General features: G+C 47.7%; 2 protein-coding genes across 2 annotated transcripts in view; one reads left to right on the top strand and one right to left on the bottom strand.

The window, feature by feature from the left end:
- Scrn1 (secernin 1) overlaps positions 1 to 6,197 on the top strand; it is a 46,701-nt gene extending 40,504 nt beyond the window's left edge. The window contains exon 7 of the mRNA XM_059257871.1: positions 3,102 to 6,197. Within this exon, the coding sequence (XP_059113854.1) occupies positions 3,102 to 3,260 (159 nt within the window). The 3' untranslated portion in view covers positions 3,261 to 6,197. The remainder of the gene's footprint in view (positions 1 to 3,101) is intronic.
- Positions 6,198 to 9,044: 2,847 nt separating this feature from the next.
- Wipf3 (WAS/WASL interacting protein family member 3) overlaps positions 9,045 to 12,978 on the bottom strand; it is an 80,628-nt gene continuing 76,694 nt past the window's right edge. The window contains exon 9 of the mRNA XM_059257870.1: positions 9,045 to 11,836. Coding sequence (XP_059113853.1) covers positions 11,813 to 11,836 — 24 coding nt within the window. The 3' untranslated portion in view covers positions 9,045 to 11,812. The remainder of the gene's footprint in view (positions 11,837 to 12,978) is intronic.

Genomic DNA, 12,978 nt, shown 5'->3' with positions numbered 1-12,978 from the left:
CATCGCTGCTGACCTCAGAGCAGCAGAGATGCGCTAGTAAAATCTTTGTGTAAAGCTGTACTGTAAGGAATGAGTCATATGCCATTTCTAAATGGTAACTGCCCAAAGGCGGTGTGAACTTGGGGTATCACAGTGTGAGTGTGCAAAACAGCTCCACACTCAAAAGTAGCTTCTATGCTATGAATATCCTATCGTGATACAATAAATAAATAAATAAATAAATAAATAAATAAATAAATAAATAAATAAAATAAAGATTCTCAAGTCCCCAGTACAAATGTTATACCTGAAAAGCTTTGGCTAATAAAGTTAGAACACAGGAACCCAATGAGGAAAAATCCCTAGCAGTCCCTAGCACCTGGTAAATGCCCACAGTAGCCTTTAGTGGTGAATTTTCATGAAAACCCCAAGCCTATGCTTTATTTTTAAGAGGGAGAAGAAATGTAGTTGTCAGATATTCATCAGCTTTCCCCACTATTTGTACCATGACTTTCACAGGCCTACGCTGTCCCGAAGGAAGGAACCATCTCTAGATAAATTGGCACACACTTCATTGTCTTTTGCAGATTTATTTTTATTCCTGTGTCTCTGTGCACATGATTGCAGGTGTCCAAGGAAGCCAGAGGTGTCAGATGCCCTGGATCTGGAGTTATAGGCAGTTGTGAGCTGCTCAACATGGGTGCTAGGATTTGAACTCAGGTCTTCTATAAGGGCGGAGTGTACACCTAACTACTGAGCCATCATCTCCCCAGGCCCCGCTTTCTTCTAGTTAGCACTGTAGTTATCTAAAGCAGATCTTAAAAGGCAATGACTGAGGCCTGAGGAATGACTAGGTAAGCGAGAGCGCTTGCTGTGCCTCCATGAGGACCTGAGCTTAGATTCGAAGTACCTACGTAAAGGCTGGTCTTGGCTGTGTAAGCCTGTAATCACAGTGCTGTGGGGCACAGAGGAAAGAGAATGGCTCAGACTCCTTAGTCACCAGCCTAGCTCCAGACTCAATGAGAGGCCCTGTTCTGAGGTCATAAGCTGGAGCAAGACACCTAACATCTTCTTCTGGCCTCTGCTTCCATCGTGCATATAACATGCATGAGTACAAGAATGCACATCTACACGTGTACACACGCACCATACACACATACACCATACTGTTCTAATTTGCTTTCTGTTACTATAGTAGATACCATGACCAAAAGCAATCTGGGGAGGAAAGAGTTTATTTGACTTACATGTCTGGATCACAGTACCCCACTGAGGGAAGCCAGGGCGGGAGCTCAAAGCAGGAGCCAGGAGGCAGAAACTGCAGCCAAGACCGTGAAGGAATGCTGTTACTGGTTTGCTTTTCATGCTCACTTAGCCTCCTTTTTTTTTTTTTTAATATACCCCATGACCATCTGCCCAAGGTGGGATGGACCTGTTCACAGTGAGCCGGGCCTTTCAAGGTGAACCATTAATCAAGAAAATTCGCCACAGGCTTGCCTACATTACAGATTGATTGACATTTTCTCAACTGAGGTTCTTTCTTCCCAGATGACCCTGTCTTGTGTCAAAGTGACAAAAATACTAACTGGCACAATTGATCCCTTACCAGCCTGACACAGAAATACACAACCTTTCCTATCTTGTTCATCTGTAAGATCTCATGTTAGTATAAAACAATATAACTTCACAAGTCCTAAAGTCTTTAAAAATTTTAATACTTCAGCAAGGTGTGACGCTACACACCTTTAATCTCAGCACTCAGGAGGCAGAGGCAGGCGGATCTCTGTGAGCTTGAGGCCAGCCTGGTCTACAGAGTGAGTTCCAGGACAGCCAGGACTAGCTACATAGAGAGAGAGAAAGACTGTCTCAAAAATAAATAAACAAATAAAATAAAATTCAATACTTTAAAAGTCTAAGTTCTCTTTAAAAATCCCACTTCTCTTAATTTGGGCTCCTGCAAAATGAAAAATAAGTTACATGTTTCTTGTTTCTAGAAACTAAGAACCAGGGCACAGTTCAAATCAAATCAAAGCAAAATTGACACCCAGCATCGTAAATCGAGTCCTTTAGCCTAGAGCTTAGTGTGGTATCTGAGACTCACTTAAAATTTTCCGGGTTCCCAAAGGTTTGGACAACTCCATTTCTCAGGCACTGTCATCTTTAAAGCACCCAGCTTGTCACAGGCTTAGGCCAGCTCCATTCCACATCTGCTGGGGTCCTTAGTGGTCACACACTGGTCCCAGTGTCTTCAATAGGCTCGGGGTCTCCACTGCAACTGAGGTTGTGTCATCACCAATGGCCTCCCACAGCACCAAGCCTCAGCTGCTCTCCATGACCCCTTCCATCCTGCAACTTCCATGCTGCCCAAGTCAGTATCACCTGAGAGACTCCTAGATATCACCAAGTTTGGCTGCCAGCTTGACATGCAGCCTTGGCCCCGCTGGAAACCATCATTATGGAAATTGACATGCAGCCTTGGCCCTGCTGGAAACCACCATCATGGAAAAAAGTGACATGGGGATATCCATGGCATGTTTATTAATTGAGCCATTTATTTCTTCAATAGACTATCTTTTTTTAAGAATGCCTACAGTGCTCCAGTTGTCACAAGGTAGATACAAGCCTCTTCCTCTCCAGGAGGTCAGGATATGACGGGAGACACAGCCACACAGGCCAGTCATCACAATACAGATGACGGTGATTATGGCAGGGAGAAGGTATTGCATTCTGGAGGGAAGGCCTTCCACAGAAGTCTGAAGATGGGCTCAGGTTGATCTAGTGTTAAGGGAGGGAAGGGCCTCCAGAGTGCGGAGTCATCTGAACAATGGGGAGAGATTGTCATGGAGTGTAGCAATGCATACAGCCGAAGGGGATGGATACACAAAACAAGAGGCCAGTGTGCCCTGACTACCGCTCAGTAGTCAGGGCCTCTGAATCAGACATCTGGTGGCTGTGGAAGTGTTCCGAGCAGGCTGGTGATGTAACCACGTTCTAGAGCAGCCCTGGTAGCGGTGGTTTGGGAACAGAGGAGGGGGTAGATGGTGCTGTGAGCAGGAAATCCAGCTGGACCAGTGTCCACTGCCATAACACGTGCTGTTCTGCATGGCTGTGTCCTTCCTCAGGAGCAAGGTCGCACGCTGAGGAAGACCATGCTGGAGTTGGAGAAGCAAGGCTTGGAAGCCATGGAAGAGATCCTGAGCAGCCCCGAGCCCCCAGACCCTGCCGAGGTGGGGGACCTTTTCTATGACTGTGTGGACACCGAGATGAAGTTCTTTAAGTGATGTAAGCATCCTCGCCCTTACTTCAAACTTCCCACCCAACTAAATTACCAGCAGAGAAGCACTCTTCTGTTTGAGTAAAACGAGACTTACCATGTGGCCTCCTTGTGTCTAAATGTTCCCTCTGTTCAGCTTAGCACCCTCCCCCACTTCACTATGTAACTCAACCCCACATGCCTCTTGCTCCATTGTGTGATAAGCTTCAGGCTTGAAGACCTTCTTGTATTTCAGTGACAATGGGCACCTTAGGAGAACTAGAGTTCCCTCAGCCTTGGACAGGGCTGCAGGGCCACACTGGTGGGAAAGACAAGAGCTGTGAAGGTCCTGGTCCCTCTCTACATAGTGGTCTCTTCAAGGTTAACAAACGCCTTTTGTTCATACTGAAGGCTTTTATGTGTGTAGATGGGGGAGAATCCCACCCTCCAGCCTTCCTCCACAAATCACAGGCTTATGTGTAGCTCACAGTCCCCACAGGTATGTCTTGAGAAACAAAGCCAATGGGGATGAACAGAGGACCCCTGGGTACAGTCCCAGCTCTGCCCCAGTGTTTGTGACTCTGAAAGATCTGTCTTCTGTGAGCTGTGTCCATGTGCGGTAGACCAGACCTGCTTCCACATATATGTGGGAGAGCTGGGCATCCATGTTATCTGGACCTCCCCATCCATCACTGCACCCATTTGAGGACATGGCCCTGTGCAGAAATGACTTGTGACTTGATTGTCAGCACCTTGTATAAGAGTCATTAAATGGCCCTGGGCAGAGTTCACAGAGCTGCCAATGAGGGAAAGAGAAGGGACACTCTTGACTGCTGAAGGCACCTGGGATCCGGGCAGCCGCTGTCTCAGTAGACACTGGAACTGAACTCATTTGTTTCTGGCACCATTAAGTTGCAAAAAGGATTTGACTCCACAGGAGTTGTGTGAGGAAGACAGGGCAGGCTGAGGACAGACAGCTGTGCCCACTGCCTGGTTAACTAGACCCCACAAATCAGTGTGCTGAGCACCTGACCTCCAGGGTCTCCCCACTAAGTTCTCATGCCCCACTGTCCAGCAGCTGCTTTTGGACTGGTGTCTAGAAGAACCGAGAGGATGTGGGTGCTTATCCACTGCCACTCTCCACTACTCCCGAAGGGGCCACTGGGTAAAGATGACCGACAGAAGTGTAGATGAGAGGAACAGCTAGTGAGGGTGTGCTTCAGGGCCCAGTTATCTGTCATCAGTTTTGACAGGGCTGAGCAAACAGAAACCGTTCATCAGTGATCTCGGGCGTGGTGTGGGGTCACCGGATCCTTTTTAGCTGTGGTACCATGGGCTGTGAGCTGGCGGGTACCTGAGCCCTCATGTCACAATGCAGGCCACAGGTTTTATTGGGACAAATCTTGGTCTCTTCCAGCCCTCCTTTAAGAGGGTAGGTGTGGGCTGTGAGCCCCTTTCTTGACTGTTTTGTGAGTTCCATGTGTAAACAAATGGCAAAACATGAGAGATGGGACAAGTTCATGTCGACCAAATGATGGCTTGCAGTTGCTGGAGCTTTGGGCAGGCTGAGCCTGGCATCTAATGCTGATGAACAGCGGGGCACAGGGAGAGCAGCTAAGTCGAACATGCCTGCAGGTGCGAAGGGGAGCAGGGTGATGTTTGAGGAGACAAGTGGCCCGCAGGTGCAAAGGGGAGCAGGGTGATGTTTGAGGAGACAATAGCTGCCTGTCCAACCCCACCTGCTGAGTTATTTAAGGAAGGTGATGCCGAAAGCCATCCTGTGGTTTCCCTGTGTGGTCTCACCTCCACCTATGAGACCAGCTCATCAGATCTGACCTGCCTGAGACAGCCAAGGCGATTCAGGGTTTGATCAGAAGTCTAGTGAAAGTGAATAATAACACAACGACCTTCTTTCAGCACTTTGGCCAAGGTTGCAGATGGCTGTGCCAACTTGATGTCATTACCCAGGTGGGCACTGCAGAACACAGTGGCCATTTCTATCATTGGATATTGACTTTAGTCTGGCATCACAGGAAAAAGGCCAACTCTCTTGCTTGGAGCATCGTACGCCTCAACCATGTTGTCCTTTTACCACTAGAGGGCGCAGGAGCCCTCTGTGGGCAACCTGGCAGACCTTGGGGGCCTGGTTTTTCCCCTCAAGCAGTGGACAAGAGCTGAGAATAGAAATTTTTCTCATTGGGATGGGTGGGAACAGACACCAGGACAGTAAGGAATCTGGCAGGTGTCTGCATGTACTTTAGTGACTTTGTCTAAATTAACAGCAGAAATGATCCTGGATTTTGAGTAGGCAGATGTAGAAGAATATTTGTTTTAAAATGCTCCTAACGGATTTCCCTTTGAAGAAATGCTTCCTACGTGGGTAATTTCCTAATCGGGGTTGGCTTTCTGAACATGGAGAAAATAGATATTCAGGATGAAATAAACATGGAATGTTTAAGATCACTCTGTAAATAACTTCCCAGAAGACCACCCTATATCTATTAAGCCTCAAGGTTTGGGGATCTTGAGCACATTTTGTGCAGAAATAAGTCATGAGCATTAAGGACAGACTGCCTGCCCCCTACCTGCCCCACAGAACCTAACAATAAGCTAGCTAGTCGTGTGTGGATGAGATTTCCACTAAGTGAAAACAGCATCATGGGGGGGGGGCGCAGACACTTACGTGGACATAAGTTAGTAAATAGGAAACGGTCTTTACCATTCTTGGGGGTGTCTCGAAGCTGTGATAGAATAAGGACGTGATAAAAGCCATGGAGACGGCCTAACACAAGACCCAGTGTTTGTGGCCGTCAGCCTCACAAGCTGCTGAAGCCGGTGTATGCCGAGTGGAGCTCAGTGGTGACACTCCATTACTGCCAGGTGAATCAGCAGCTATAACAAGTAATTGTCACCCACAAAAAATAATGTCATCCCACACTGTTACAGGTGATACCACACCATGCAGGCCCACAGGGCCTTGAAAACACTGGCTGCATTCTTTTTATTGCAAAGGTCTCAGCTTTGGGAGAAAACATGGAAGTGGGGGGGGGGGGGGTCTAGGGGAGGGACCCTGGAGGGGAGGAGTGACAGGTGCGGGGCAAGCATCCCAGCTCCTCTGTACCTCCCTTAGCTGTGTTGTTTTATTCCACGCGGAGCTGAGTCTTGCTCCTGTTCTGTGGTGTGTGTCCAAATGTATTTTATCTGACTGAAGGCAGCCATCCTGAAATGTCACCCACAGAATTCTTGCAGAAACCACTAAGTACATGTCTCTAATCATCTTGTGAGAACTGAAATGCCATAGCTGGAGCAGTGTCGCCGAGAACCCTTGTTTCCTGTTGGGGGAACTGACTGTGTGGTCTTACAGCCTTTTGTACAAATCTCTACAAGTCAAGTGATGTCCCTATCCAGTGCTTGCCCTCGGGAGTGTCTTTAAATGCACCAAATGTACAATAAAAATATCGAAGTCAATGCCTAGGGGCCTCCTCTTGTTTGTGTTTCATGAATACAGTTGGCACCAGTCACAAGACAAACGTGTGAAAGAGCTGTGCTTTTCGGAACGTAATCTTTAGAAAATTCAGTCACCTCGGCAGGGCCCTACACTATGTACCACTGTGAAGACGAATTCACTATTTAAAAATAACCCCCAGACTATAATCATATGCCACTTAGCTCCATCAGAACAGCAGCAGCAAGAATCGACTGCCCTGCAGGTCCAAAGCTGCAGGATCTCCACAACACAGAGCAACAGCAGGATAGCCAAGAGGAGTCCCAGTGAGGGCCCCGCATTGATAGTGTAGCAGAAACCAGAGGCCTCGAACCAGACCAACGACTCTTTGTAATGAACACTTGCAAGTAAAGGTACATGGGCAAAAGGGTCTACTGCATGACTCACTGTGTCACATTATTACAGTTTCCATGATGAAATCCCCCCCCCCCCCCTGTGCTTTTTCTTTTCCTTTTTCTCTTAAATTTTATTGGGGGAGGAGCTGCAAGGGCAGAGGGTGGATACGCAGGGACAGGAAATGAATGGGATCAAGATGAATGATGTGAAAGACACAAAGAATAAATAAAAAGAAAGTTAAAAAAAAAGAGAGAGAGAGAATCAACTACCACGTGGGGAGCTGGAGACATCATGCATGGCTAGCAGAAATGAAAATGGTCGCCCATTGTAGAATACAGAGATTTTTCAACACATTCCATATGCCTCAGCGATTCCACTTCCTAGTGTGTACCAAAAGAGTTGAAAGCAAGGCTGGAAAAGATGCCTGTTGGGTCACCTTCCTAGTCTGCTAAATGATCTCTACGTAAGTGGATGGATGGTTACATAACGTGGTATATCTGTGCAACGGAGTACTAGTCAGCCTCCAAAGGAGAAGGCCATTTTGATACATGCCACAATATGTGTGAACATTCTGGACATTATAGTAGGCAAAGTGAATTAGTCACAAGAAGACATACATAACTCTGTTTACATGAAATACCTAGAGGGAACAAATAGACTGCTTGCTTCCCAGAGTGTGGGGTGTGCCCTTACTTAGCTCTGGGACCCAAGTGTTCAGGGTGTGACGGTGTGGCTTCATCACTATGTGTCCACGTACACGTTTACACCCCGATTTGGCTGATGAGGAAACTGAGGCACACCTAAGTAATTTAATCCCCCAAACTCAAAAGATTCGTATTCTTACCTGCCTTTCAACTCTAGTCTCAGCCAGCTCCAAGCAGAGGAACTCATCTCCCCGGTTCCAGGCTCTGGAGTGTCCACTAGAAACACAACGTGGAGGTGAGAGGACTCTGTTCAGCAGAGAAGGCTCTTTTGAAGGGCTTGCTGAGTGGCAGGGGAGAGCCTAAGTACTTTAGGTTGAAGGTTTCCTTAGTGCTGCATGCCTAAGGCCCTGGATTCAATTCCTAGTACTGCAAAATAGTTAAAAAACAAACCTTCCCCATTTCAACACACTGGCAGAATTTATGAGCAACACACTTGGCCCATACTGTAGTAATAAAACTGGTGAGTATATTGTTAGCTATATTAGAAATGCATATGGAACATTTTCTACTCCCCTGCATTTTTGGCTTTTCAAACAACAACAGAAAAGATTTTCAAAGGGGGTTAGAGGGATGGCTTAGTGCTTTGGGGGCAAATTTGACGTCGTCAACGAAGATGGCAGACCTGAATGTAGACCTGGAGAGAAAGGAAAGCTGTGTCACCCAGACTGAGCCCGGTGCCAGGGGTACGTAGTGATGGGCTACCCGAGGCAGGGACGGGCAGGCCGGGAGACACACGGCTACACGTTTTAGTCGCTCTTTCAGTAAAGCTAACAGCCATTTACAAAGGCTAATGTTGAAGCAGACTTTTGATTTCTGGGAAGGTGACTGGAAAGGGCTCTTTTCCTTGGCAAAGTGAGGCAAGTAGGCCCAGTACTCTGGGACAGGGCAGAATAGGACCAGTGGACTCAAATTTAATTCCTAATACCCATGTTGGCAAGCACACAACCACCTGTCACTCTAGTTCCAGGAGATCTGACACCCTCTTCTGGCCTCTGTGGGTACCTGTGCACGTGGCACACACACATAGATGCATATACATAAATAAAAATAAATATATTTTAAAGGTGCTATTCCTGGGGTTCCAGAAATCACTGGCCTTTGTTTAAGCCCTCCCAATCCTTAAAGATGTGTCTTAGTACTTGTCTGTTACACATTGCATTGCTGCACCACAGCCTCATATCGTATTCCAGAAACGTGTGCAATCATCACATGTCAATCAAAGAGGCTTAGATCAGCACTGGTGATCACAGGAAACAACCACGGACACTGCCACTTATTAAAGTTTATTGGACAAAGGAATGAGTCTGCAGCAGGTGACACCGAGAAATACAAAATACAGGTGGGACACTGGGGAGTCACAGTCTGCAACGTGAGGGTAGGCAAGGATGGCAGCGACGCCTCCACATGTGAGTTCACGGTCAAGGGCTCAACCTGTACACTGCTGGTGGGAACTGGACGTACCCACTAGAACTTGGAGGGCCATAGCTTCAGTGATAGGTCTGGAGGAGAGCTGCTAGCCAGATTCCTGAGAATGCTCCCTGCTTGCTGTTTTTGGTTTCTGCTTGTTCTTCCCCTCTGTCTTTAAATAGCTTTACAAATTATTTATTTGTTATATGTATGTGTGTGTGTGTGTGTGTGTGTGTGTGCGCGCGCGCATGCATGCATGCATACATGTGAATGAAGGCACATCTGTGCACATGCCAATGGAGGCCGAAGGCCAACAACAGGTGTCTTTTACGGTCTCTCTACCTTATTAGAGTTTCTTACTAAACCCACAGCTCGCTAATTTGGAGAGGTTGGCTGGCCACTGACCTTCCTGGAATCAGCTGTCTCTACTTAATTCGCATGACCTGGGCTACAGACATTCACCCCCATGCCTGGCTTTTATGTAGGTCTTGGGGATATAAACACAGGTCCTCAGGCTTGGGCAGCAGGCAGTCTACTGTCTGAGACATCTCCCCAGCCTCTCTTGAGTAGTTTTCATTTCTGTCCCATCACTGTAGAACAGGACCACGTGAACAACTCACTGGGCAAGCAGTCTACTGCACAGGCGGGGCTGCCTTGCTGATGGCCCTCCTTGCAATTGTTAAAGCATCTTATGAGTATTACTTCGCACGGCTGGTAGTAGAGGGGAGTGGAGCCTGTCCTTTCTGCCAACTTTCAGAACCAACACAACAAATCAGTGACACGGAAGCTTCATGGCCCTTCATGTAGTTGTTACGACGGCTTGAGTCATGTCCCAAAGAGGGGAACTTGACCCTGGTTCAGTTTCTACCTGGAACGGGAAAGCACAACACTATTGTAGGATGTTTGCTCCAAAAAGCAGTCAGATGTCTGCAGACACATGGCTGAATGCTCTCCCTGTCCATCATCTCTGGATGACCTGGCCTGGGCCAATGTTCTTGTTGGCGTGAGTGCCTGAGTGGGGTGCTCCAAAGCACACCGTTGCTCGCTGCCCCTCTCCTCCTTAGCAGCTATTCTGAGCACAGTGCAGGGATCCCGTTCCTTCTATTTCTCCCCTTCTCTGCTACAGTAGCCTCCCCATTCCAGTGGATGGGAGCATCTGGGGCCTGACAAAAGAGAAAGCATGCTTCCCTCCCTTGAGGCTCCAAGAAGGGTGCAAAGGGCAGCCCCAGCCTGGCTTGGCCCTCTGTCTACTCAGGGCAGCTGAACCTGCTGCATATATCCTGCCTGCCGCCCCAGGTACACAGCACAAAGCAAGAGAGCCGTCAGACATCCGTGCTTTTCACATGCCCTTGGGCTGACAGGTGTTCTGGGATTCCTACCAATGGAATGCTTGGTTCTTTTGTATGTGTTTGTATACGGGTACATATGTTCCTGTGTGGAGTGTGCATGCGCATGTATGTGTGAGCCTGGAGAGGCCAGAGGTCAACTTTGGGTGTTGTGGCCTCAGGAGTTGCCACCTTGTATTTTGAGATAATGTCTCTGTCTGGGACCTGGGGCTTCCGGATTAGCCTGGCTGGCCAATGAGTCCCAGGGATCTGGTTGCCTTTGCTTCCCCAGCAATAGGATAATAAGTGTGTCCCGCCACATCCAGCTTTATGTGGGCGCTGGCAATTGAACTCAGATACCAACGGAGCTATTGCCCCAGCCTCGTTTTGTCCTTTTTTAAATGTATGTTGTATTTCCCATGTGAATCCTACACTCGAGGTGGGGTTTGGGGGAGGGAGACCTCTGAGGTAAAAATAAGCTTATCATAATCATGAGCTATGTACATTTGTAATCTGCAGGAGTGACAGGATATCAAAATCTCATAAAGCTGACGTTACCCTGGCTACCAGGATGGAGCTGGAAACTGGGGAGGGCAGAAGGAAAGCGATGGAGCCTGGGCACTAGGGCTGCTGTAAACAGTAAAAGCATTGGCTACTTGTAAAAGAATTCAGTTACAAAAGGGGACCCTGCGGAAGGCATGTGAGGGGCCACGCCCACTCTAATCTTTGCACTGGGATATATTTACATTAGGCAGCAAAATGACATCCCTGTACTGATAGAAAGAAGCGAGACATGGCATCTCGCTCCCTGGAGGCTGTGTGGCACTGCGGGACCTGGGGGACACAGCACTTCCTCTGAGCTGCATTGTTTATAAGGCATTGTCTGGTTTGATTTTGCAGTTGGTATGATGAGAGTCGTGCCAATAAGAAGCTGTTGTGGTTATTTATGACTTTGGGACTGCTTGGAAACTAAGGATGCTCTGAAAAATGTTTCAGAATCTAGGAAGGACCAGCCTGCAAGCATATTGTACAGTCACAGTGGACACTACAGGGTGGGATAGGGCTCCATCTGTACAAGACAGACAAATGCCAAGATGCATATTTAAAAATATTAAAATATTACTCAAATAAAAGTTGACTAAAATGGTGCTTTAAAGTTCGTGCAAATCATTATTTACAATAAATAACGCTCCATTCAGAGCCTGCCTATCAAATGAATAGAGCTTGAGTACGGTAGAGTCTTGACGAGTTATCCTGGTGTCCATCTTTCAAGAACCCCAGGACCTTGGCTTCATCCATCTTCTTACCGGAGTGCCTTGAGAGATAACTGCAGAAACATGACAGAATATTATTGAAAAGGGGTCACAAGACTCATTGCCCACAAAAGACCTGCCAGGGCTGGGATCACAAATTTTCCTTGTAGGTGAAGTGGCCCCATCATGTACAAGGAGCTGGGGTTTTTTTGTTTTTGTTTTGTTTTTGCCTCCCCACCCCCAGGGATTGAGACTGGGAAGAGGTAATGGAGGCCTGAAATGGATGGTATGTGGAGACCTGATTCTGTCTTATGAACATTTATGGAAGCAAGCATATACAATTCACTTGGCAGGAAGCTCAGGCAAAGCAAACAGCATGAACAACAGTGTGAAGGCAATAAAAGGAGAAAAAGGGACCAAAGTCCTCAGACTTCCAGCTGGGACCACTGGACCCATCCACACTAGTACCACTCCCTGGCTCTGTCCACTGTCTCCAGTCCAGTGGTTTTCCTCTGTGCTGCTTTGTGTCCTCATGCAGTGAAAAGAAATTAAGATGATTTCCAATGAGACATAAAATAGCTTGACTTTGGGATGCCTAAAGACTACATCCTCTCCTTGACTGAACTGAGGTCTTCTTTACAGACATCATGGCCAACCCATGACTGGGAGCCCTGAGCTAGGAGCCTAAAGATAGAGGTCCAGAAAGATGCAAACTATTATCATGGATGATTTAGGCGTGTGCTTGTCCTGGGGCTAGGGACTAGGTCCTGCCCAAGGGCACACACAGCCTTGCTAGGCTAGGGACTAGGTCCTGCCCAAGGGCACACACAGCCTTGCTGGGCTAGGGACTAGGTCCTGCCCAAGGCACACACAGCCTTGCTGGGCTAGGGACTAGGTCCTGCCCAAGGGCACACACAGCCTTGCTGGGCTAGGGCTAGGTCCTGCCCAAGGGCACACACAGCCTTGCTGCATTGATGGAGATGGGGCTGTTGCTGTTCAGGATTCTACATTACAAAAGCAGTGGGTGGGAACATCCCACAGAGGTCAGCTAGTCACCCTGGGTAACTTTTTGACCTTCAGCAACAAGTTTCCCTTTGGGGAAAGAGATGAGCCTCTCTCTCCAGCTTGACCATCAGGCTATTATAAAGGGTCAAATGAGAGAACACAGACAAGCTAACTGAAGAACAGAAAAAGCTTTGCAAATGTAGGGACTAGG

Source organism: Peromyscus eremicus, chromosome 3, assembly GCF_949786415.1.
Source record: "Peromyscus eremicus chromosome 3, PerEre_H2_v1, whole genome shotgun sequence".
Classification (NCBI taxonomy): Eukaryota; Metazoa; Chordata; class Mammalia; order Rodentia; family Cricetidae; genus Peromyscus; species Peromyscus eremicus.
The sequence above is the reverse complement of the archived record's forward strand: the minus strand, read 5'-3'. Positions and strand labels throughout refer to the sequence as shown.